Source organism: Oncorhynchus nerka, linkage group LG24 (genome assembly GCF_034236695.1).
Source record: "Oncorhynchus nerka isolate Pitt River linkage group LG24, Oner_Uvic_2.0, whole genome shotgun sequence".
Classification (NCBI taxonomy): domain Eukaryota; kingdom Metazoa; phylum Chordata; class Actinopteri; order Salmoniformes; family Salmonidae; genus Oncorhynchus; species Oncorhynchus nerka.
In genome coordinates, this window is record NC_088419.1 from 59,314,020 (window position 1) to 59,341,085 (window position 27,066).

Consider the following 27,066-nt stretch of genomic DNA (forward strand, 5'->3'; position numbering starts at 1 on the left):
TCGCAACCATTGTTTTTTTTAATAGAAAGATCTTATTTTCTTTAAACCAGGACAACAGACATTTTTGGATATATTAAAAAAGAAAAACAGAACAAAAACCGAAACAAATGAAATTATATGGTTTAGATGGTATGGATTTAGTGGTCTCATATACAACACAATTTATTTTTGTAGCCAAAAGTGCAAATCTCCAAAACCACCTATCTCCGTATAACTTCCAACAGACACTAACAGCCGATGTTTAAGGAAAATGACTTTAAAGAAGAGGATAGGGTTTTTAGCATCCAAGCCTGACAGGAAATATTCTGCCTCCCCCAAATGTGCAGCAGAGTTCTAAACTAGTATGGATGATTATTGTCATTTTTACAGTCAGAAATCATTCTACAATGATAATAACTCTTTTCCCTCACACCTGCTATATGTCTGCATACTATATTTTGCTGAAACTAATTTTGATTTGACAGAGAAAAAAATAAAAAAATCTATCGAGGCCAATCAATTAATCGATTCTGTAAAAAACCTTAACTCCAAAGGTGACAAAAAATGGCATAATCATTTGGTTGTGTCTATTTTATACCAGATCCAGCAATTTACTTTAGCTACACAAGGGTCACTAGTGTAGGGCATAGACACCACATACATTAATGTGGCTACTACGTGTAAATGATGTGAGGGATACAAAATAAAACAGCTTTAAATCTGCATGTTTGACATTAAGTAGTACAGCACAGTTCGCCTTCTCAGAAAGCTTATGTTATAGAAGTTTCTGTGCAATGCAACTCTCCCAATGATTTTACATGACTTGTTTTCCAAATATATTTGAGATTGTATGTGGAGATAGGGAGACCTTGCCTTTACCCTTCCACTCGGAGTATCTATCTATCAGCTGAGACGGTGTGTGTGCCAGAAGTGTATGTATGGCCTTGTGGGGCGGCAGCTCGAATGGACCTAAACCCAAATATTCAAGTTTTCATTTTTTCATGAAGTTTTTGCATTTAAATAATCATCCATAATGAGAACAAAAATATAAACAAGAATAATAACAATAGTAATAACCAAAAAAAAACAACAGCACACAATATTCTGGATGGCCTTTTGCAAAGTGCTTTGTTACAATAGCAGAAGCTGAGACAGACAGGCAGTTGGATGGCCAGGTCTGGAGAGGCCCAATTCACTGCCTGTCTGTCAGACTGGGGGTGGTAGAAGGGGGGACGGACAGATTGAAACACTCGGCTGTAAAACGCTGACTGTTCATCTCCTTCCACCCCCTCCGTCTCCCCACGCCAAGACTCAATAGTGGAAATTACAGTATGAAGTTATGGAATGTATCCTCTATTGGTTGGTGACTTCAAACCACAAGTCTCTCTCTCTCTCCACCTCTGCCTCCTAGCTTCCCCTGCTGAGGGCCTGTGATCTGTAATCAAAGGCCAGTCAGTAGTGAAGTGGACACCAAGGTCTGGAGAGAACCCCCCCCCCCGTGCTTCTTATACCCAGCTACTTTTATACATTTCAACCTGATTAACACACACTTCTCAGCACTCTCCCTCCCACAGACAAGCTTTTGAATCAACATTAACAATAGTAAGGGGGGGGGGGGGTCAGTCACATGGCAATGGGGAACCAACCGTTTCCGCACTCCTTGTTTTGAAAACCATTATCTTTAAACATTGGTACAATTTGCCAATTGTACATGGAAGGCAAAGAAAGAGATGTTAATTCTGAATCAAACCACAAACTGAACAGAAACAGGAACACCATGTATTTCAGTGTTGTTTTTCAACTTAGAAGCACAGAAAAATAGATCAACATTCCCCATCACCAGTTCCACAATTTTGCTACATCATATCATTCCCAGTGAAACACAACAAGATGGGGCAACCTGAACCATTGCACCGCAACCCTGATCTAGTCTCTCCCATGTCGTCGCTGCTGACCAATTTGGTCCAGTCCCGTCCCACCCCAATCCTGACCCTCCCACGTTGTGCAAACCATTGTAGCCCACTGACGTAGAGAAACTCCTAAACTGGCCAACCAACCAGCCAACAGCCTCTCTGGCCCCAGGGATGGCTGTGTAAGTGCCAGTGCCACGCTGTGCATTATGCCATACTACATATGTCATCCTCAACTTGCTGTGCTTCACCAGCCTGGACATTCAGGTGTGCAGCACCACTAACAAAACACTCTCCTCCAACCAGCACCCACTCCTGTCCCATGATTATTACAATCATAATTGTTATCAAATGTTTTGTGTCGTTTTTAATGCTTTCAGACATTTAATTTTGTGTCATAGTGAATTAGTAACAAAACATCTGGTGGATTTTGGATTATCCCCAACGATACGTGTTCTCTTTAAGGAGATGTGAGACATCTCAGCGTAACGTGTTGGAGTAACGGTGGTCTAGGGCGGAGGCTGGGAGGTCTCAGCAGGAATGGGAGCATAGGACCACGAGAGAGCTACACCACTACATAGTATGTTTCTCTCACAGGGACACTTCTCACAATAACCAATTCATTCAAGTAAGTCATAGTAGTTTGGTCAAACACTACAGTGGGAGTTGGATTGAGAGTGTGGCTCACTAGAGATCAACTTCCAGACAGTTTAATATATATTGTCTTTTGATTCGGTCCCCCACCTGCCAATCGTCCCAATGTTCAGTATGGAAAGGTTTACAGCCACACTCAACATCCACATTTTAAACTCTAACTATGTGGAAGTCAGTGTAAGGCGCTCTAAAATTAGAATGAGGGAGAGAAAGGTTCTTCCATTCCTTCCGTTTTAAGTCCCGTTCTTGCCCATGACCCATGTCCACCTGGGAGCTTGACGGAGGCCCAGCCTCAGACTTCTACTGGACCCATTAAACAAAGCTTAGTCCTCAGACCAGGCCAGAGAGTCCCAGGGACACTCACTAACTGAAGGACACCTGAATACATCTAGACCCTAAACACACTGCTCAGAGGGTTGTCATACTACCTCCCAGAGGCAGCATGCATATATATATATATCTCCTCTGTGTGTACCATCCTAAAACTTTCAGAGCACCTTCAGGTTTTGATGTATTCAAATCCCATACATCCAACATGTTGTGACGACTTATCAAAGTCTTTCTCTTTTGGTTTGGTTAAGTAATGTTGGTACACTTCTCAGAAGAACCTCTACATGATTAAGTCTGTTGGTTAGGGGAATGGATGGACTGTCTGTGTTGGACCGTTGAGTGTATAACACCCTGTGCTCACAGAAACTCAAGAGCCTTGCTGAGGTCTCACGCCCTCCTTCCTTTAGTAGGACAAGGACTTTAGTGCAAACTCTCGCTGTCTCAGCTAAAGCACTATTTCCAGTGCTATCAGGCTTTATATCCCCAACCAAAACACCCCTTTAATCGAACTCAGAAAATACCCTACCCTCCCTAAACCAATTCCTATACCCCGACCCACACACAAAACAGCCATAAAGTTGATTAGAAAAAAGTGAAAAGCTGCAGGGACACCTTTTTAAGAACAATTCAACATAAAGACATAAAAGAGAAGCTATTCCATCTACACCATTGATTTTAGTCCACGGAAATAAAGAGAATGTGAACTGATTCTACACAATTTCCTGCATACATATCGAGGGGGTGGGTTTTGTTGGTGTGTGGCTTGGTCAGAGGTGGTCTCATTCTGGATATGTTTAGAATTACTTTCATACCTTTATATCATATACAAGACATGAATAGCAATTTAGGGAGAACTCTATAAGAGTGTACTATGTACAATCAGGGTAGCTTTGGCTTAACCAAGATTAAAGAAATAAAACAGGAATACAACTTGAAATCACAATATTAAGGCCCAAGAACATTATACGTTTTGATGGCTACATATACTTGAGTGATAACTTAGAACCCCTAACAGATCACCTGACTACGGCTTCTTTCATCAGACCTATTCATATACATGACTATACCCTGAGCTCCTGGCTGTCAGGCTATGCATATATCAACCCCTCTCATCTACCTCATTGTCTTCTACTTGATCTGTATATATCAAATACTGACAGACTATTGATTTGCATTCTTCTAAGAGAAGGAGTCAACATCCCAGGGAAATACGGATTTCAACAGAATACAAAGCAGTGAAAAGTGATGGAAAAGATGGTTGGGGGTGTGTGGAAGTTTCAAGTATACTCACACACACACACCGTTAGTTAGCCACTACTTGGAAAAGGGTCTATCTGCCGTGCAGTTGGTCTGGAAGTGTCTGACTGCGTTCTCTTCTCTGTGATAATATGTGGAGCTATGAAGGGAGCTGGTGAACAGATGGGTGGAGATAGAGTTTGTTTATCCAGGCTTGCCCTGAGACCCTCCAGCCATGCACACACACTCACACCCCCCACTCTGCATTAAGACATGAACATAGACAACTCACTAGAGCTTGTTTTACCAAACCTAACTTCAAGTGCAATCAGTTACATGGGGTTATTTTGTCTTTAAAAAAAAAAGTTTTTAAGGTCACAAAACATTGTTCGTTTTTTGAACCCGCCTGACTTCTCTTAAGAGACCCGAAACACGCATACATCTTTCTTTTTTGGCAGCTTGTCGTCAAAAACTGAACAAAACCAGAGAACAAGCTTAACGGAACCACTTGCGATGGGGATATTAAGCGAATTCACCTTAGTTTGTTTCAAAGTACCCGTTTCTTTGACAAAAGTGCCTTTCTCAGTAACAAAGTGCATTCAGAACCTGCTTCTTTCCCATTAAGGTGCAAAAGACTGATACTCAGGACACAGCATTGCAGCAATGGCAGGGGAATTCAATCTACAGTCACCGGCACGGCACACTCTCCTTTGCCCCAAAACCAGTGTACAAGTATGGTTAAAAACACAGAGTTGACAAGCCAAGCGACTCAAAACACAAAGACAAACGTGTTCAGATCTATGTGAACCAGTGGCCGTTTCCAAACACACGTCATAAGGCTGTGGAGCAACACCCCACGATCTCTGGTGGCTGCCCTCATGTTTTTTTACCCACTATAATGGCTGCCTGGCTTTTAGTGCACTGGCAGTTTGGGGAGCATGTTTCAACGTGTCCACAACTGGAGGAGCTGCTGACACTCCCAGCCCAAGTCTAGTGAGTGAGTCAGAGAAAAGACCCTGGCTGCCACACACACCAACACCTAGCAGCAGTCCGGTCAGCCACCGACCAGACCTCTACCCAGGGCTCTATAATACCATGTACTCCACAGGCTGGTTTTGGGGCGATGGAGAACTAAAGTGAGAGAGAGAAAACGTCTGATTTGAACCCGTTCTGCCTGGAAAAGTGGCTGTGCCGGGGAGATTATATTTTGGAATGCAACAGACATTGTGAAATCCCCCTCCCCTCAACCTGCCTCACCCTGCAGCTGTGTGCTTATTTGGCCTCCCAACTTGGACAGGTATTTATTGCTCTCTTCATCACACAGGTTGCCTCATGGTTTCGTGGTCCCTAGGGCAAAAAAGATTGGAATAAGCACTAATACACACCTTTTCTCAACAACCTCCTTTAAATATACCTCTCTCTGTGGGATCTCTTTAGTGAAGCTGTGCAAACGTATATATCTCGGTCTATCCCTGCTTTTCCTCTTTCAACCTGCTGTTGGTTAGAGGACAGATCCTGTCAGAACTGCACAAAGTTAACCACATAGTATCGCTTCTACCTTCAGGCAGGAACTCTATATACATCTCAATCAAGTGTTAAGTTTAGGACCAATGGGTTTCTAAATTCAATATATTCTAACATTCATATAGTTTCCTTTCTCTTTTACCCACAAGCTTCACTCTGTGAGAAATCTGACATCAAGCCGAAGGAAACCCCGATTGGTAAGCTAATATACCTCAGCATTAAATCATCACCACCTAATGTGTATATCTATATATATACACACACGCATGTATACAAATGTAAAGTGTCAAGTACCCAAAGCAGTCACTCAAAAAGGGACAAACAACAATAACAAAGACAAATCAAAAAGAAAATAGAAATGAAATGTCAGGGTTGTGAGGGCTAAGAGTCAACGACGTGGTCAAGCCGAACGGCACCATGGCCATGGTAGTGCTTCAGAAACACACCCCCTCGTTCCCTACCCCTGCAATGGAAGAGCCCCCCAAACGTGGATTCGACTCGACATTTAAAAAAGATGAACCATAGATTTTTAAAAAATATTTTATCGAGTAAGTAACACTTAAATCAAACCCTTGTCTGATTCTTTCTGAAGCCTTTAGAAAAAAGGAAGCTGCATCAGAGGTGTGGGTAAGTTAATCTTGCATATATTGCCATATTCTGACAATACTGTTTCTATGGTAACTGTACATTTTAGAACTGCAAAAGAATAGAAAAAGATTGGTTGCTTTCCATCTGAATATGAGAGATTACACTCAGTTCACCCCTGCAGCAGTTAGTAGGTGTGGGACACCTCATCGTTTGGCTCTGAATTCAAAACCTATTTTAACTGCATAGTTTGCTCAGGGTTTTCTGTTGTTTTGTTATGCATATAAAGCATTTTTGCCAAATGTATAAAAACCTAGATCAGACAGAAATGACCCAGAAAGGAGACATCATGGGTGTGTGATTTGAAGCGTTCCTTGCTATTTAACAGAACACTGACTCGTGTTTGTCTGTTGTGTCTACTGTTTCCTAAAGCAAAGAAATAAAAGAAACTGAAAATATTAGATTTGTGACACCCTGATTTGGTTTATAGAGAAATAGTTAGTTGTGTTTTTTGTTTTTTTGCCTTAGCATGTTTTTTTTCCTCCTCTTGTTTCGGCAGCGGCCCCTCCACGGGCCAAGTATGACTATGGCGTCCAGCGTCCCTCCCTGTCTCCCTGCCTCAGTGCCCCGGCTCCTCTGGCCTCTCCTGGGGCTGGGGACTGTGTGCATGGACCCTGGAGGCCCCCTCTGCCGAGGCTGCCTCCATGCGCCGTCTCTCCCTGCCACTGCGAGGGCCGGGGCCCACCAGCCCCATGGAGGCCTCCAGGAGCCCGGGGTCCCGTACCCGAGGCTTGCGGCCCCGGCGGGAAGGGATACCGTTGCAGCCGTCCTTCTTGAGGTGGCGGTGCAGGTGGTCTGAACGCACAAAAGTCTTAAAGCAGCTGGAGCACTGGTAGGGCCGCAGGCCTGTGTGCACGCGCATGTGGTTCTTCAGGTCGTAGTTGTGGGCGAACGCAGCACCGCACTGCGTACACAGGTAAGGCTTCTCTCCCGTATGCTTACGCATGTGAACCTTGAGCTTGTCCTGCCTGCGGAGGAAGAACACAGAGGCTCAGTCCAAGACAACAGAGAATTGATTAGTACAGTAGGAACTCTGATAGCAACAAGGGTAGTTAAAGTACTACGTAAACTACTACTACTAACCAAACAATAAGAATCACAATCTTCTACACATTTTCATAGCCATTTCTGTCTATTATATTTCAGAAAAACAACCATTTGAACCATGTCTTTGTTGACATTGATAAAAAGTATATCGCTCTGGATAAGAGCGTCTGCTAAATGACTTAAATGTAAATGTAAATGTATAAAATGTTCCAAAACGTAGCTATTTATCTTTGCAATATGTGACACAGTACACCTGGTTATATTGAGGAACGTGTGATCTTAAAGTAAGGTGTTTGGCGTGGGCAGGGTTGCGGCCCACGGGTGATTTATTTAGTCCATTTGTTTATTGTTGGACATAAGACTGTAAAAACAACAGCAAATCAGCTCCAAGTGATTTTCATTTTTGGAAATCTTTCCAAAGTATTCCAAAGAGAATCTATGCGATCTCATACAAATGTAAGCAAGGTTTGAAATTATTATGTTTTAGTCAAATATTATCTCTGTTTGGGCTTCTTGCGGTCAATTTGCAGTCTACAAATGACTTGCCATTATGTTCCGGCCCCCTGACCCTTCGCTCAATAACAAATATGCCCGCTGCTAAATCTAGTTGATGATCCCTGGCCTTGGGTGAACGTGCCTATGGAGGCAGTTTGTCTCCCTGTGTCTATCTCCTTCACTATAACAGCTGATGGACCACTCCCAGGTATTTATTTTGTACTTTTTACTGCACTAAGGATATTATTGCTTGGATAACCTTGTGGCACAGCGGTCTAAGGCACTCCATTTCAGTGCCAGAGGTGCCACTACAGACCCTGGTTCGATCCTGGGCTGTATCACAATCCCATAGGGACTCCCATAGGGGAGGGTTTGGCCGGGGTAGGCCGTCATTGTAAAATAAGAATTTGTTCTGAACGGAATTTCCTAGTTAAATAAAGGTTCAATAAAAATGATAATTATTGTTTCTTTTTCATTCTTTATGCAGAGTGCACTGCACAGACCACCGGAATAATTATCATTGTGAAATATGACTGGATTAATGTAATGTTTGTCTGTGTCAATTAATCCCCTAAAGGGTGGGTTGCCAAATGGCGAGATTGACACAGATTTTTGTATTTATTCATTCAGTCATTCATTCATTCCAGGTTGTTTACTCTGCCATGGCAGCCAGGTCATCTGAGGATAGACCATAAACTTCACATCTTTATCTACAACATTTCTCAAAGCACACGTAGAGACCCGGCCCAGAGCTCAACGTTCAGTGTGGCTGGGTTCACGGGAAATCTATTTGGGGCAGATACCTTCACACACTAATACATGGAAGATGGAAATCCAATAAATAAAAAATGCTGGTGAACGAAGCACGTATAGGCAGATACACTCACTGACCTTAAACTACACACCACCCACCCCACCTCTATACACACAGTGACATAAAGTAGCACAATGACAGAGGTGAATTATTTAAAGGGCAGGAGGAGTGATTTATTAGTGCGAGAGCAGCACACTCTTAACCCTGATCAAACAGGATTAAGATTACAATACCACCTTCCCTTCTCAGTGCACTGGCGACCGGCTGAATTTAGACGCCACATTTAGATCAGGCACGCCCACCCGCCCGCCTGCGCAAAGGGTCCTGGGTATATCCAGTGTCCATCTATTTCCAATGCAAGTCCCTTGATTAATGAATTAAGGGGATGGTTTCAAGGAAGAGATGGTGCTCTTAAATATGGGAAAACTACACTCAACCCCTCCCCTCTATCTCTGAAGACCATCCAGTTTGATTTCTATTTGCCATATATTTTTTAACTGTGCTGTTTCACAAAAGGATGGGAATAAAAACAAACAAAAAATAACTAATGAAAAAAAGATTATACAGTATGTATAAACTGGAAGTAGAAGCCTAAGTGTTGTCAATTAGTTAACTCAAATTAGGGGAGGGGTGAAAGGGTTAGGGGAAAATAATAGAGGAACATATATTTACAAAATAAATTATATACAGTTGAGGTCGGAAGTTTACATACACTTAGGTTGGAGTCATTAAAACTCGTTTTTCAAACACTCCACAAATGTCTTGTAAACAAACTATAGTTTTGGCAAGTCGGTTAGGACAGCTACTTTGTGCATGACACATGTAATTTCTCCAACAATTGTTTACAGACAGATTATTTCACATATAATTCACTGTATCACAATTCCAGTGGGTCAGAAGTTTACATACACTAAGTTGACTGTGCCTTTAAACAGCTTGGAAAATTCCAGAAAATGATGTCATGGCTTTAGAAGCTTCTGATAGGCTAATTGACATAATTTGAGTCAATTAGAGGTGTACCTGTGGATGTATTTCGAGGCCTATCTTCAAACTCAGTGCCTCTTTGCTTGACATCATGGGGAAATCAAAAGAAATCACACCTCTGAAAAATAAATTGACAAGTGTTGTTCATCCTTGGGAGCAATTTCCAAGCGCCTGAAGGTACCACGTTCATCTGTACAAACAATAGTACGCAGGTATAAACACCATGGGACCACACAGCCGTCATACCGCTCAGGAAGGAGACACCTTCTGTCTCCTAGAGATGAACGTACTTTGGTGCGAAAAGTGCAAATCAATCCCAGAAAAGCAAAGGACCTTGTGAAGATACTGGAGGAAACAGGTACAAAAGTATCTATATCCACAGTAAAAAGAGTCGATCTAGGAAGTGCTGTACCACGATTACCATTGTTGTGTTTGGAGGGAAAAAAGGGGAGGCTTGCAAGCCGAAGAACACCATCACAACCGTGAAGCATGGGGGTGGCAGCATATTGTGGGGGTGCTTTTCTGCAGAAGAGACTGGTGCACTTCACAAAAGATGGCATCATGAGGAAAGTAGATGTGGACATATTGAAGCAACATCTCAAGCTTGGTCACAAATGGGTCTTCCAAATGGACAATGACACCAAGCATACTTCCAAAGTTGTGGCAAAATGGCTTAAGGAAAACAAAGTCAAGGTATTGGAGCGGCCATCACAAGGCCCTGACCTCAATCCCATAGAAAATGTGTGGGCAGAACTGACTCAGTTACACCAGCTCTGTCAGGAGGAATGGGCCAAAATTCACCCAACTTATTGTGGGAAGCTTGTGGAAGGCTACCCAAAACGTTTGACCCAAGTTAAACAATTGAAAGGCAAGGTTACCAAATACTAATTGAGTCTATGTACACTTCTGACTCACTGGGAATGTGATGAAAGAAATAAAAGCTGAAATAAATAATTCTCTCTACTATTATTATGACATTTCACATTCTTAAAATAAAGTGGTAATCCTAACTGACCTAAGACAGGCAATATTTACTAGGGTTGAATGAGTTTAAATGTATTTGGCTAAGGTGTATGTAAACTTTCGACTTCAACTGTACATACAGTACCAGTCAAAAGTTTGGACACACCTACTCATTCCAGGGTTTAATATATTTGTACTATTTTCTATATTGTACAATAATAGTGACGACATCAAAACTATGAAATAACATATATGGAATCATGTAGTAACCAAAAAAGCGTTAAATCAAAATATATTTGAGGTTCTTCAAAGTAGCCACCCTTTGCCTTGATGACAGCTTTGAACACTCTTGTCATTCTTTCAACCAGCTTCACCTGGAATGCTTTTCCAACAGTCTTGAAGGAGTTCCCACATATGCTGAGCACTTGTTGGCTGCTTTTCCTTCACTCTGCGGTCCAACTCATCCCAAACCATCTCAATTGGGTTGAGGTTGGGTGATTGTTGAGGCAAAGTCATCTGATGCAGCACTCCATCACTCTCCTTCTTGGTCAAATAGCCCTTAGATAGCCTGGAGGTGTGTTTTGGGTCATTGTCCTGTTGAAAAACAAATGATAGTCCCACTAAGCACAAACCAGATGGGATGGTGTATTGCTGCTGAATGATGTGGTAGCCATGCTGGTTAAGTGTGCATTGAATTCTAAATTAATCACAGACGGTGTTAACAGCAAAGCACCCCCACACCATCACACCTCCTCCTCCATGCTTCATGGTGGGAACCACACATGCGGTTATTATCCATTCACCTACTCTACGTCTCACAAAGACATGGTGGTTGGAATCAAAAATATCACATTTGGAAATCTGACCAAAGGATACATTTCCACAGGTCTCAAGTCTATTTCTCGTGTTTCTTGGCCCAAGCAAGTCTCTTCTTATTATTGGTGTCCTTTAGTAGTGGTTTCTTTGCAGCAATTCAACCATGAAGGCTTGATTCATGCAGTCTCCTCTGAACAGTTGATGTTGAGATGTGTCTGTTACTTGAACTCTGTGAAGCATTTATTTGGGCTGCAATTTCTGAGGCTGGTAACTCTAATGAACTTATCCTCTGTAGCAGAGGTAACTCTGGGACTTCCTTTCCTGTGGCAGTCCTCATGAGAGGCAGTTTCATCACAGCACTTGAGGGTTTTTGCGACTACACTAGAAGAAACTTTCCACGTTCTTGAAATGTTCCGTATTGACTGACTGTGTCTTAAAGTAATTATGGACTGTCATCTGTCTGATTATTTGAGCTGTTCTTGCCATAATATTGAGTTGGGTTTGAGTTTATTTTTTATTTTTACAGGGACAGTGCACATTAATCAACGTTTCAGTAAAAGTGTCGGTTTTAGCCAGCCGGCTAATTTTCAACCGCAGTCCCTGGGCAGGTTATTAAAAACAATTACAATATAGACAATAGCAACATAGAACAAGCAAGACATAGCAACATAGGACAAGCAAGACAGAATACAGACAGAGCAACATAGGACAAGCAAGACATAGAATACAGACAGAGCAACATAGGACAAGCAAGACATAGAATACAGACAGAGCAACATAGGACAAGCAAGACGTAGCATACAGACAGAGCAACATAGAACAAAAAGCAGCAAGACAAAATTCATAAAAGCAACAGTGTTTCCACACCTCACAAGCTACAGACAACAGACAACATGGAAAGCGGCAACACACAGCTAGGGACCATGTTCACAAATCTGATTGACCTTTAGCCATGTCTTCAAGCATTTTGTGAAAGTGTGATATGTGGTGCAGTTATGTGTCTGATGGCAGTGTATTCCAGACATGGGAATTGACTTTGTCTTTTACCAAATAGGGCTATCTTCTGTATACCACCCCTGCCTTGTTACAACACAACTGATTGGCTAAAACGCATTAACAAGGAAAGAAATTCCACAAATTAACAAGGCACACCCTTTAATTGAAATGTATTCCAGGTGACTGCCTCATGAATCTGGTTGAGAGAATGCCAAGCGTGTGCAAAGCTGTCATCAAGGCAAAGGGTGGTTACTTTTAAGAATCTCATAGAAAATCTATTTTGATTTGTTTAACACTTTTTTTGGTTACTACATGATTCCATATGTGTTATTTCATATGTTTGGTGTCTTCACTATTATTCTACAATGCAGAAAACAGTACAAATAAATGAGTAGGTGTGTCCGTTTTTGACTGGTACTGTATATATTTACAAAATAATATATGGGGGACTGGAAATGATGCAGACAGTTACATTGATGGAAGCTACAATCCATTTGCAATATTAAAGCTGATCTACCCCCTAAAAAAATAATAATAATGATCTACCCCCTAAAAAAATAATGATCATACAGGGAAACCAGTAATTGTAATACACACTGGCCTGTAGCTAGCTGGGCTGTCTGAGCAGGGGCAGATTTCATTAACTGGCTAGGGACTGGGAGAGAGAGAAGGCCGGTCGGTTCTGCCGTGGGCAATAATCAACAAACTCAGGGATCAGTAAGTTCAAAACAAATTACGGCATTGGCACAGATAGGGCATCACTCTGCTTTTAACCCCACTGCCTGTATCAGTACAAACATTTTATAGCAGCCTCCTCCTCGGATAGCCTGTTATACCACCACCCCCCCCGTTAACATTCCAGGACTTTGCCATGAGCCCCGTCTCTATAAAACACATCTTTATGACACTCTGTCCCTATTCACTAGAAGAAATATGTTCATCTCTGACTAAAGTTTTCCAGAAAGGTCTTGGCAAAATGATCCATATTATTACATGGGGCGGGGGAGGGACATCTAGGAGATCTTTTGTTTCCTATGCTATCAACAATGTTTCTCACTTTGTTTTCAGGATAGTGAAGTAATTAATTGACATCTAGCAAACATTTGGCTAAAGTAGCTATTGCTAAGCAGGAGTGTCCTTGGCTGTGGGACAACAGTGGTCTTGTTTTTCCTCCAGCCCTCTTCCTGACCATGAGTAGGTATGACATGGGTGGTCAGTGCATTAATTGGTGCGTACCTGGTGAAGCGCACTTTGCAGATGGCGCACTCGTAGGGCTTCTCTCCCGTGTGCGTGCGGATGTGGCGGGGTAGCTTGCCTGCACCCTGGATGACTTTGGAGCAGATTGGGCACTTCTGGAAGGCCTTGGAGCGCATCTTCCTCTCCCCTCCACCCCCTCCTCTCTCTTCTCCTCCTCCTCCTCTTCCTCCCCTCTCTCCTCCCCCTCTATCTTGGCTGGAGCCTCCCCGTGTCGCCCAGAGGGGCAGCAGTCCCTGTGAGACGGCGGCGTCCTCATGCTGTGTGCTGTTAAAGTAATTCAAGTAAAACTCCACGTCCGGGTCCTCCCCCTCCCCCAGCTCCTCCCCAGCCGCGGCCCGCTCCTTCTGCCTCTCGATGGAGTCCATCATCTGCTGCAGGAGTGCGCTGGCCGAGCCTCTCTCCCCATCCCGCATGCCATCTTCCTCCTCTTCCTCCTCCGGCTCCAGTTTGGGCTTCGTGGGGAGGAAGAAATGGCCGTTCTGGGCAGGGGCGTAGAAAGAGGCCCCTGGCCCCCCTCCATTCCCCCTGGCCCAGGTCAGCATGTCCCTGCGGTTCTCAGAGTGCTCCACCTTTACTTCGTCCTCCTCGTCCTCCTCCTCATCATCTGGGTCCTGTGTGGGGGCCTGGGCAAGGTCCAGGGGAGAGCAGAACTCGCTGGGGCCCCCGTTGCTGTGGGACCCATTGCCATGGTTAAAGTGCAGGTGTGTGGGCATGTCCCTGAGCTCTGGCGTGCTGCAGCTGCTGCTCCAGTGGGCCCCTCTCTGGAAGTATTCTAGATACTCCCGGGCCCGCAGTCGATTCCCCTGCTGCCCCCATCCTCCTCCACCCTTCCCACCATCCCCCTCATCATCATCATCATCATCCTCCTCTCCTCGCTCACTGCCCGCCTATGAAAAAACAAAACAGGATTTCATAACTCTCATACACTCACAATCATACTCCGACACACACAAAACAGAAAGACACATGACCATGAATATGACCACGCCACTTCTATTCTACATTTTGAAGCGTAGTATGTAACTGCAATATGCTTTGTCTATATAATGCAGCTTGTATAAAGAGCACGCTGTCCTGAGACTCAGACTGGTGTTGGCCCAGCGGGTAAGTGTTAAAAGTTTAGTGTTATTGTGACCCCAGGGTGTGGATGTGTGTTTGGCAGTATGAGAGTGAGAGAGAGAGATTAATGAAGAGCATGATGTAAGCGTGCTGACTATGTAATGGCCAAAGACTGTAAATGATGGAGTGTTTGTTTGGTAGAGTGACGCGATGACAGAGGTTGTGTGGTAAGTGGTCTGTGGCGGCGCAGTTGGATGGAAATCAAGCATGGCATTTACAACACAATAGTTATAACTCAAAACAAGAGAGGTTTGACTGATTTCCACATAGGTCGTACTGAATACATGTATTTAGATCAAATAATTTGTTAAGTGACTCTATTTCGATGCAGATCTACCCGCAGGACATACTAGTAAAGGCCATGTGATGGGATGTAATGATAGGACAGAGACTGTTGACGGAATGTTAAGATAGTGTTGTCATGATGACCAGCCTACCGGCGGGGAGAGCACTTTGGTGTCCAGCAGGTGAGTGCAGACTTCCTGGACGGGCGGGATCTCCAGCAGGCGGGCGGCAGCCAGGATGTCTCCCACGGAGCTGTGACTGATCGTTAGCGTGGCTGTATAGGCAAAGTCCAGCAGGGCGCCCAGGGCCTCGGCCGCCACAAAGTCTATGGTGTAGACGTTCTGCTGGCTGGCGGTCGGGCCCGAGGTGAACAACTTGTGGAAGTAGGAGCTGCAGGAGGCCAGGACCGAACGGTGGGCAGTGAATTCCCTCTCCTGGGTGATCAGGAGCACGTCGCACAGAAGGCCGCTGAGGCGCTGCTTGTTCAGACTGCCCAGGATGTCTGCGCTGTGCTCGGGGAAGGGGATGCCCACTGGGCCTTCCTCCACTGCTTCCCCTCCCCCCCCACCCCTGAGCCGCCGCCCACCCCTCCCACCGGCTCCCGACGACATCTTCCACCAGCCTGCCGCCGAGCCGCCAATCACAGCCGCCGCCCGCGTGTCCGTCCTGCCGTCTGTCCGTCTGCCTGTCTGAGGGAGGAAGAGAAGGAGAGGATCAGTTCTCAGTCTTTAAGACACACATATGCCCAGTTCAATTCCTAGGTAATACTCCTTGGGATTGGGTAGGCACAGTATTACAGTAGCAATGCACGGTAGGCTAGGTGCCTCAGGGTAAGGGCTGGGGTTATTTTGAAATTACAGTAATTTCAATGTGCTCCGACAGGCTTCAGCCATCACACCGGAGACAACACATGAAAATAACATTGGCAAGAGTTGCATGTGGGCAATTTCACAGTAACGGAATTAGTCTGACTCTAATTTTATACTTTAAAAAGTTAAACAAACCGTAAAACTCTATACGCAAGGACTACTTTGAACAATGTACACAGAACATTTCACAAAAACATATTTATTGGCAGAATTGAATTATGGTAAAATCCCCCTTTTTATGAGACTACGTTTTCCAAAAACTCTTTAAATATCTGCTCCGAATTAAGATTTAAAAAATGCCTGCAGAAAGAATGGGGTGTCAGCTATGGCATATTGAGTAAAAAAAAAAGAAGAGTATATTTTGGTTATTGAACTACAGTAAGTGCAGTGGATTTACAACCGTTAATGGAATTACAGTAACAGAATTAGATCATGGTTCCTGATCTGTACTATACAGAAATGCATCATTCTGGATATGAATAGAATTCTCTTCATTGTGATGTATCCAGAAGGTAGGGAATATGCAATATCCTTCTTTTGCCTATTTGGTTGTTATTCTAACGAGCTCCTCCCCGAATAAGACCACATTTGGTTGGTCCAGACCACACTAAATCTGAACCAGTCATAGATATCTATGTTTCACAGTAAAGTACAGTAAATATGTTCAGTACACTACATAATACTGTACTCATGTGTTCTACTCAACTGTATAGTACTGTACAGTGTTGGTTAGTGCCATTCAGGATTAGGTAGGATGATTTCTATTACAGCATATTGGATGACTGTCATTCATATTTCATTTACCAGTTCAATGTAACACTTTAATGCGAAAAGAGCAAATCAATCCCAGAACAACAGCAAAGGACCATGTCTTCACAAGGAAACAGGTACAAAAGTATCTATATCCACAGTAAAATGAGTCCTATATCGTCATAACCGGAAAGGCCGCTCAGCAAGGAAGAAGCCACTGCTCCAAAACCGCCATAAAAAAGCCAGACTACAGTTTGCAATTGCACATGGGGACAAAGTCTGTACTTTTTGGAGAAATGGCCTCTGGTCTGATGAAACAAAATATAACTGTTTGGCCATATTGACCATTGTTATGTCTGGAGGAAAAGGGGGGAGGCTTGCAAGCCGAAGAACACCATCCCAACCGTGAAGCATGGGGGTGGCAGCCTCATGTTGTGTGGGTGCTTTGCTGCAGGAGGGACTGGTGCACTTCACTAAATAGATGCCATCATGAGGAAAGAAAATGATGTGGATATATTGAAGCAACATCTCAAGACATCAGTCAGGAAGTTAAAGCTTGGTTGCAAATGGCTCTTCCAAATGGACAATGACACCAAGCATACTTCCAAAGTTGTGGCAAAATGGCTTAAGGACAACAAAGTCAATGTATTGGAGTGGCCATCACAAAGCCCTGAGCCACAAAGCCCTGGGCCAAAATTCACCTAACTTATTGTGGGAAGCTTGTGGAAGGCTACCTGAAACATTTGACCCAAGTTAAACAATTTAAAGGCAATGCTACCAAATACTAATTAAGTGTACTTCTGACCAACTGGGAATGTGATGAAATAAATAATTCTCTCTACTATTATTCTGACATTTCACATTCTTAAAATAAAGTGGTGATCCTAACTGACCTAAGACAATTTTTACTAGGGTTAAATGTCAGGAATTGTGAAAAACTGATTTTAAATGTATTTGGCTAAGGTGTTTGTAAACTTCCAACTTCAACTATGCCTTCATTTCTCAAAAATATAGACTCAGCTTTCATTTGACACCCAATTAGATATACTCTAATGAACTTCCCGTCAGTGCTCATTGGTCCTTATAGATTGAAACATTGCTCACTAATATCACAATACCGTGGCTTGTCATTGCAAGTAATGGACCGGTTTTGACTCTACTCACTCTGATACTAAAGATCAAACAACTATTAAATCACGTCAGAGTTACTATGGGCTGGTGACTGTGAAGAACCCAAAGTTCTCCACAGTTGTAAGTTGTAATAGTAGAATGCCATTTCGAAATTGGGACGTGCATAATCAGTTTAGCTCTTGTCATGTCTGTCACTTTATACCTTAAACATCAGGCCCCAAATGATGATGTTGAAACATCATCAACGTACAACACTACAGTTACCATGATTTCACTGACCATCAGCTATTGGCAGACATTGTATTTACAGACCAATCTAATAGAAACTATAGCTATGGCATACATCCTTCAGTGTTGAATTAGCTGGAACGCTGGATATATTGGCCCACTGCTGAACCTATTACCATGAGAGAGAGTGAAGGGCAGTTTAAGGGAGAGCAGGGGGGATCAGAGTGCATGCTGGGAGGAGGAACGGAGGCGGGGCTGTGCATCGCTCTGTCAGTTAGGGTAGGGGGAGGCTGCCGGTTACAGACCCCGTGGAAAAACCCCACTGGAGGATGACACGCACAAGCTGCAAGGGATCGCTATTAAAAAGGGAGGTTGTCAATCCAGTCTGAGCCGGTTACCCCACCCTGTACTGTGTGCCAAGTTTCAGGAAAGGCTGTCCCCTCGCTCACGTGTGCAGGGGGGATTAAAATTATAGACTGCAGCTTGCCTGCGCGGGGGAGGGAGGGGGGCTCAGCAAAGAAAGCCCTCCCTGATTTGTCTATTTACACACACACAAAAAAGCCAGCCCCTCCATTCTCCATCTGCCAGGGAGACCCAGCAGGGGGTGAGGCCAGGGGGTTTATTCTCTAGAAGAGCAATGCATTCAAATGACATTCCTTCAGATCAAGCCTCTTGGTATGTACACTAGACCTGCTCAACCTGGCTGCCTCTCCTCTCCCCTGCTCGGCTCTTTCCCACACCTCCTCACAAAGCTCCACCTCTCTCCACACCTAGAACTCTGGCACTGTGTCAGCACTAACCACAGGTCATACTTAGGTAACGCTCTCTGAGAAGTCAACTCTGGGTACTACGAACATAACTGCCCTTACTCTGCTATTAACTCCACTCCAATACTGTTGACAAAGATTCAAATCCTTAAAACAGACCTGTCAGTCAACTCATGTGTGACATACACACATTGGCCAGTTTATTAGGTACACCACCCTGTTTAAGAAAATGGTTTTCTCCTACAGTGAGTCAAGTGGCCATGGCTTGCTATATAAAGCAGGCAGAAATGTATGGAGGAATTCAGTTACTGTTCAATTGAACGTTAGAATGGGCAAAACGTGCGACTGAGCGTGGTATGATCATCAGTGCCAGGCGCGTCGGATCCAGTGTCTCAGAAATGTCCGGCCTCCTGGGACTTTCACACACAACACATCTAAGGTTTACAGAGAATGATGTGAACATCAGTCAGCAGCAGCCTGTGGGCGAAAACAGCTCCTTTATGAGAGGTCAAAGGAGAACGTCAAGAATAGCGGAAGCTAAAGGGTGGGCCACAAACAGGCAAATAACGGAGCAGTACAACAGTGGTGTGCAGAACAGCATGTTGGAACGCCTTGTTATGGATGGGCTGTTGCAGCAGACGACCACACCGGGTTCCACTCCTTTAAGCTAAAAACAAGAAGAAGCGGCTCTAGTGGGCACACGATCACCAACACTGGACAATTGAGGAGTGGACTAACATTGCCTGGTCCGACGAATCCCGGTTCCTGTTGCGTCATGCTGATAGTAGTCAGGATTTGGCGTAACAGCATAAGTCCATGGCCCCATCCTGCCTGGTGTCAATGGTACAGGCTGGTGCCGGTGGTGTAATGGTGTGGGGAATGTTTTCCTGGCACATGTTCGGTTCCTTGATACCAATTGAGCAAAGGTTCAGTTCCCCGAAGAATTCAGGTTGTTTTGAGGCAAAGGGGGTCCGACCCGGCACTAGATGGGTGTACCTAATAAACTGTGTATAAACACTTTTCTAAGTATGGAAAACCGGTCCATCTGTCTCGTGGTAACCTTAAAACAACAAGCTTGCAGCCTTGCACATGCAAATAATACTGTCCCACTTGGTCCCATTCAGAGTAGTGTGTGTCTTTTATTCATGACACAATGGCCTTTCATTTTGGCTCAAACCCAGTTAGCCTACTCTTTCTCCTTTAACCCTCTACCATTTTGATACGCAACTGACCACACCGCCACTACAACCTCTCCCATTGTCTTCCTGATAAAATTGCCCTGTCTGACATGGGCAAATGTTATTATCCTCCAACTCTCATCTGAATATGCTGTGGGAGGGGAGTGAGGGCAGAGGGAAAGGGAGATGGAGAGTCAGAGAGAGAGGGATAGGGAGAGTCAGAGAGAGAGGGCAACCACAGGGATAACAGTCACGTCCTTCACAGTGTGGAAATAGATCCTGGGTGAGCCTACAGAGACTCAAGCCGAGTCAACCTGCTCTCACTGATGCTGCTGTTTACGGCACCAGGCTGCTGGGCTGGTCCCTGGTGCAAACCTGCTTACACATTATCCCCAGGACATACATGCCTGACCCTGGGTCACACACAGCTCTGTGGAGGGGAGAAGAGGCTGAAAGGAGTTAAAACAGCCCAGCATACAGTCCACTGAGGCATCCAGCTGCTCTGTCATGTCCTTTACACAGGAGCTATAGGGAGAGTAGAGGCCCAGGCCAGGAATAACCCACAAAGATGACCCAAGAAAGAAAGAGGAAAAACTGTACAAACAAACCTGATCCTGACACCTTCTCATGGCTTGAAACATTCCTTATCACTTATTCATGGCTGTGGGTGAGAGGCTGCAGCACCACACCGTCTCAGTTCCCAGGGCCGCCACCGACCAAGAGCTGCCTGCCTAGTTCACTGGGTCCCACTCCGCACGCAGAGCGCTGCTTTGCAAGTCAAACCACTACTTACTGCTGCAGATCCCACTCCTCCCCCACCATCACTCAACAATAACCCCTGCGCTTGCGCCAAGCAAACGTTGAGAGCCGCTATCAAGATTAGATTTCGGGGATGATCCAACGCAAGACTAGGACAGGGATCATCAACTAGATTCAGTTGCGGGATCATTTCTTCTTGAACGGTTGGTCGGGGGACGGAACATAATTACAAATCATTTGCAGACTGCAAACTGACCGCAAGAAGCCCAAATCGATATATTTGACTAAAACAATCATTTCCAACCTTGCTTACGTATGTATATGATCACATCTCTCTATTATGCGTGGGAATACCTCGGAACACATTTCCAAAATGTAACATCACTTTGAGCCAATTTCTTGGCGTTTTTACAGTCTTATGTCCAACAATGAAAATTCTCAAAAACAATCATTCTATTCTATATTTTTGCTTTTGCTCAGAAAACTTGGGCGGCCAAATAAATCCACCGGGCTGCCAGCTGGGGAACCCTGGACCTGAACGTCAACTTTGTTTCAGTTCAATTGGGCTTTTCTTAAAACCTGTGAGAGATAGATGGGCTTCTCCCCTAGTTACAGTAGTTCCCTTCTTATTTAATGACCATTACAGCGATATGTTGTGGTTAAACCGGTAGTTATAAACGTGGTTATAAACTGGGTGGTGCGTTTTACTGGAAATATCAACTCAGGTCAACTGAAACCCGTATCAAAGGATCTACAGTCTGTCCTACACATACCATTCATCCTGGAGTACAATGACTATCAACCTTACCCAGATCAACCTCAGGTGTTCCTTACATGACAAAAATGTATGTCACTTCAACTAAGTTCTTTACTATGATGCTTTTTAAGAGTAGTCAACACCACAATACTTTGTACCTGTGAATAACCAAACCAGAGTGAAACAACGAGAGCAGAAGCCAGGGTCTAACTCCTAGAAGCATAGATTGAGTAATATAGATGGACACCAGAGTTCACGTAGGCTCTCTCTCCCTGGCTGACTGTCACGGGATAAGCAGAGCCCCCTGATTATTAGTGACAGGAGTGCATGCGGCCCAGGGAAAGGGAATCACTGGATCGGGTCACAAGGGTTCAAGGTCAAGTCACAGAGGATATTACAGGATAATCGGAAAAGCTATGTGGAGAGGTGGGGGGGGGGGGGGGCTGGACAGTTCCAAGAAGAACTAGATTCTGACTGTGGTTGAGCCTGCCTGGTCTAGTGCTAGTGTGGCTGTGTGAGTCATTACTGCCAGGCTTGCTAGGATAGGAAGCTTGATTGGTCGTATTGGGAGCAAGCAGGAAGAGAACGAGCAACTGATAAAACTGGAGTTGTGGGGCTGGGCTACTCGACTTGAAACACGTCCGACGTCTGCCAAAAATCAGACAATGCCCCTGACTGAAAGGTACTGGGTGAGGCAGTCTTAAAAACTCACAACCTTGACATCAGCCCACAGGATACTGTAAATTGAATGTGTTTCAAAAGTGTCTCAGACTTGAGAAACCTTAGCCACTGTAAGAAACTAACCCCTCACTGCAGGAAGGGTTTGACATCATTATCTTAAATCTTTATATCATGTTTGTCAATAAAAGTTTAGTGCAAGGGGAAGTGGGAGATTTTTATGATTTAATTTCAAAGGTCTAAGTTCCTTTAAGGGTACCATTACCCCAGAGATCGCGAGATAGCTGGTGGAGAGCCACTGTCGGGAATCACTGGCTACTGTATGGGTTTACTGCACCATCCCCCTCCTCCTTGCAAAGTAAAGTAAACCAAAGTGAAGGCTCTACTTGGCTTTCCTTGCCTCCCTCCTCCAGCCCGACTCCCTGCCTCCCTCCTCCAGCCCGACTCCCTGCCTCCCTCCTCCAGCCCGACTCCCTGCCTCCCTCCTCCAGCCCGACTCCCTGCCTCCCTCCTCCAGCCCGACTCCCTGCCTCCCTCCTCCAGCCCGACTCCCTCCTCCAGCCCGACTCCCTCCTCCAGCCCGACTCCCTCCTCCAGCCCGACTCCCTCCTCCAGCCCGACTCCCCTCCTCCAGCCCGACTCCCCAGCCCGACTCCTCCAGCCCGACTCCCTCCTCCAGCCCGACTCCCTCCTCCAGCCCGACTCCCTCCTCCAGCCCGACTCCCTCCTCCAGCCCGACTCCCTGCCTCCCTCCTCCAGCCCGACTCCCTGCCTCCCTCCTCCAGCCCGACTCCCTGCCTCCCTCCTCCAGCCCGACTCCCTGCCTCCCTCCTCCAGCCCGACTCCCTGCCTCCAGCCCGACTCCCTGCCTCCCTCCTCCAGCCCGACTCCCTGCCTCCCTCCTCCAGCCCGACTCCCTGCCTCCCTCCTCCAGCCCGACTCCCTGCCTCCCTCCTCCAGCCCGACTCCCTGCCTCCCTCCTCCAGCCCGACTCCCTGCCTCCCTCCTCCAGCCCGACTCCTTGCCTCCCTCCTCCAGCCCGACTCCTTGCCTCCCTCCTCCAGCCCGACTCCTCCTCCAGCCTCCCTCCTCCAGCCCGACTCCTGCCTCCCTCCTCCAGCCCGACTCCCTGCCTCCCTCCTCCAGCCCGACTCCCTGCCTCCCTCCTCCAGCCCGACTCCCTGCCTCCCTCCTCCAGCCTGACTCCCTGCCTCCCTCCTCCAGCCTGACTCCCTGCCTCCCTCCTCCAGCCTGACTCCTTGCCTCCCTCCTCCAGCCTGACTCCTTGCCTCCCTCCTCCAGCCTGACTCCTTGCCTCCCTCCTCCAGCCTGACTCCTTGCCTCCCTCCTCCAGCCTGACTCCTTGCCTCCCTCCTCCAGCCTGACTCCTTGCCTCCCTCCTCCAGCCTGACTCCTTGCCTCCCTCCTCCAGCCTGACTTAGCTGGTCCAGAAACAGCCGTGCACATCTGGCAGCAGTGTTACAGAGACACAACTTCTGCTGCTGGAGCTAGACTTTCCTAACGCTGCTATGCTGTCAGTCAGGAAGTAGCGGATCCAAACTCCCACGTGGCACCAGAAACAGAACCCCTAGTAGGCCGTAAGCTACACCCATAGTGCCAAGTCCAGCAACAGCTCCTCCCCTGAGCCCTGTGCCAATCTGTGAGTGCTACCGTGCATTGAGGGCAGAGGACTTCCTGTGTGTCTGTGACAGGCGTGTAACAGAACTTGCTCTGTTATCAGATGACCATCCCTCCTTCTCCCTCTCGCTGGCTCTCTCAGACATCAGCCCACCACATTGCCCACTTCAGCTTGCTAAGGAAGCTGAAACACTCACCCACCGGCCCACGTCGAGAGATAGGATGGGAACTCACCAACCATGAGATTGTCATATGGTACCCTCCCATGATCACAGGAGAGTTTGGCTAACTCTTTGATCCCTACGTAGTGCCTTAGGTCAACGTTGGATTACTCACTCAAACATCTGTTTTTTCTGACAACTATTGTCTAAGGTTGTTTAGTGTCTAATGTATGAAAACAACAACAGCATCCAGCAGAGCCAGAAAAAGGTGACATCTTGGAGACAACCCACCACCATGAAAGTAAACCATGTAAGTGAAGTCAGACTCACAACACAACGGCCTAGTCTAACCCAGGGCTGCATCTCAGCCTCTAATTTGATCAGGTTGTGTGAACTGCTTGCTTCATGAACCAGCAGGCCCAGAACAGCCCCTATGACTCCCCCAAGACAACACAACACACAGAGCCCTGTCTGTCTGTTTGTCAGCTTGGGCCAGGAGCAGTGGGACATTTAACTGCTGACAAGGGGAGTTCACCCTTAATAAGGGGGTAGCTTATAGTTTAGCGCACCACCTAAAAGCAACACAACCCCAAAACTAGTCCTTCCAAGGCATGGCAGTGTAATAGCACGCAACCTGTCTCCTCCTGTCGCTGTGGACCTGCTAGTTTGGGGCATTATGGTGCATAACATACAGGAATATCAAACTGTATTCAACATGCTCACCGCCAAATTGATGGGTGGTGTCTAGGGCCTACCCACAGCCACTGAAGTCCCCTACAATTCCCCTGGAGTCTATTGTGGGTAGCATGGAGTGTCCCAACTTAACCTCTTAGTGGAATTTACTCAGGCTGAAAGTACAGCCTTCTGCAATTGGCACTCAGGAGTGGCACGAGTAACATTATGACATCAACACTGTGACATTTGACAGAATGAATAATGTTTCAAACTCTGCATCTGAAATCTAACCAAACAGTTCCCTGAGTCTGGGCGTCTGACAATAAAATACTCCCCTCCCTCTCTCGCTGTACCCGCACGCTTCAAAACAAGTCCAACAAGTATGTGTTGCCAGGAATAGGCATCTGTGAATTAGAAAATAAGTTCCGCTCCTTTAACGTCTTTTGACATACCACCAACGTACGGACAGCTACCGTAGACTAAATGATGTTGTGACGCAAATCACACAGTGCCATAGGGGCTACTTGAGGCAAGAGGGATGTAGAGAACAACAAAAAGGGTGTGGGCAGCCATGGAGAAGAACTGAAAGTTCATAAACGAATAAAGGAGTTCCCGAGGGCAGAGGGTAAAGTTTCCAGTTGCTCAAGATTCCATGTGCTATGATTGTGTTATGGCAGCTCATGTACTACACCTCACTAACTAGATGAAATTGTCCACAAGAGGTGTCACATCTTCTATCCAGTAACAGTGGAGCATTTGGGGGTAAGAATATGTAAAGGATCTGCAGTTGGCTCATTTATTCCTAGTCTCATACATTAACAACAATAACATTACACACAATAACACCAATTCAGATGATTAGATTAACTGTACTAATTTTAATTAAACCAGTAAGTAAAGGGTTAAAAGGGCACCGTGTGTGTATAGCCAAAACTAAGACAACAGTCTCTCTAAACATGATGTGCTCAACCTGCTCTGAGCAGTGCCCTATTTGCCATCTATTTTTTATATGTAAGTGGGTCATGAACTCTGAACTCTACCAAGCCCCATCTCCCTCGCTCTCTTACAAACGCAGGTCCTGGTATTTATTTCCAAGCTCTCCCCTCTTTCACTCTCCTCAGTGTCAGGAGAGAGTGCAGTTTGAGCTCTTACCAGCTGGGCAGAAGCAGAAGCGTGTGTCCCTTCCCCAGGCCCTATCCGGCTCTCCTTCCTGCTCTCCTGTCTCCGTGTCTGGGTAGGGCCCTGCCTGGTGCCTCAGTACTGGAGCTTTTGCAGACAGGAAACTTCCGAGTGGCCCTAGTCATACAGGCAAGCCCTTGCCTGATCCCAAACAAGCAGACACCTACCACCCCCCTCTATTTTCAGCCCACTGCTCCGCTCTGGCATCTCTTCCCCTTCTGTGATTGGCTTGACAGCTGCTCACTCACCACACCTCCTTGCTGGGATAGGCTGGTAGGTGTTCCCTTTCCTGTATGGCCAATGGCAAGGCACTCTGGGATGTGGAGTCCTTAAATGCTATTTGACCTGCTTCACAGCCCCTGCTGCGAACTACGAGTCCCAGCTTTCCGTCCCTCACCACCCCCACTTCTCCAAGCCTGTTCCAACGTAAGCACTCAGGGCAGAATTATACACTTCAGTATGTTGCTAGCAGAATGCCAGGTATTAAAAGTACAGACCAGCCATCACACAGGATTGTGCTGCACACGAAAAAAAGGGTCTCAACCAGAACTGTCTAAGCCACAGCCAAACACTGGGGTAGCATTCTGTGACAACCCCTCTGTCTATGTTTTAAACGCACTTCAAGACTCCTGACCTAAATTAAGACATTCTTATTCTGATAAATTCCAAACCAGCCGGAAAGAATGAACAATGCAAGTGGGTCAGGAACTTTTCCCTCCAAGCATGATTTCTTAGTGAATGACACCATCCCGAAAAGTAATTCGCTTGTCATCGTACCATGTCCTATAAAATTAGTTTTGGTTCCTCCTTCCTCTTCTTCAGAACCCACCCCCCCGAACGCCACCATCCTCCTCCTCCTCTAAGTTCTCCCACCTGCCCGTAAAGTTAATGCCTCAAACACGGCAAATAAAACTATCATAGCAAGCACAAAAGGTAAAAGCAGGAATGAGAGAAGTAATTTAGCAGGAATAAAAACAGAACCATAACTACTGACTGCAACCCATTTCACCCTCCCCCCCCAAGTATCTCTGTCCCCCTCCCTCATTCTCCTCTCCTCCTGTGCTTGCTCCCTCCTGTCGACAGGCCCTGCGTGGACAGTGGGGGGGTTTGCGGGGGTGCCTTTAGCTCACCTGCGATGGCCGTGATGGTGCTTGTTGTGGGTTAGCTCAGCCCTCCTCCTCTCTGGAGCTCTCTCTAACTGTCGTGCTGCTCAAAGCCCCATATGCGCTAACCAAGCAGCAG

At 45.8% G+C, this 27,066-nt stretch overlaps 1 protein-coding gene across 2 annotated transcripts; it reads right to left on the reverse strand.

The window, feature by feature from the left end:
• zbtb7a (zinc finger and BTB domain containing 7a) lies at nucleotides 1-27,064 on the reverse strand. Of its 2 annotated transcripts, none has more exons than XM_065009005.1 (4): nucleotides 26,955-27,064; nucleotides 15,207-15,743; nucleotides 13,630-14,537; nucleotides 1-7,246 (listed from the first exon to the last, which is right to left on the reverse strand). In XM_065009005.1, the coding sequence occupies exons 2-4, from the start codon at nucleotides 15,663-15,665 to the stop codon at nucleotides 6,838-6,840; spliced, it is 1,776 nt and encodes a 591-aa protein (XP_064865077.1). In that variant the 5' UTR covers nucleotides 15,666-15,743; nucleotides 26,955-27,064; the 3' UTR covers nucleotides 1-6,837. The 2 variants fall into 2 exon arrangements, with proteins under 2 accessions (XP_064865077.1, XP_029488349.2); XM_029632489.2 differs by lacking the exon at nucleotides 26,955-27,064 and adding an exon at nucleotides 25,798-25,899.
• Nucleotides 27,065-27,066: the final 2 nt, after the last annotated feature.

Bases quoted from the DNA above. Each gene is read 5' to 3' on its own strand.
- zbtb7a (XM_065009005.1), bottom strand. From the start codon at position 15,665: ATGTCGTCGGGAGCCGGTGGGAGGGGTGGGCGGCGGCTCAGGGGTGGG. The intron at 14,538-15,206 runs GTAGGCTGGTCA...GTTTTTTCATAG, and splicing joins CCAAAGTGCTCTCCCCGCCG to GCGGGCAGTGAGCGAGGAGA. The intron at 7,247-13,629 runs GTACGCACCAAT...CTTCCTCCGCAG, and splicing joins TGCAAAGTGCGCTTCACCAG to GCAGGACAAGCTCAAGGTTC.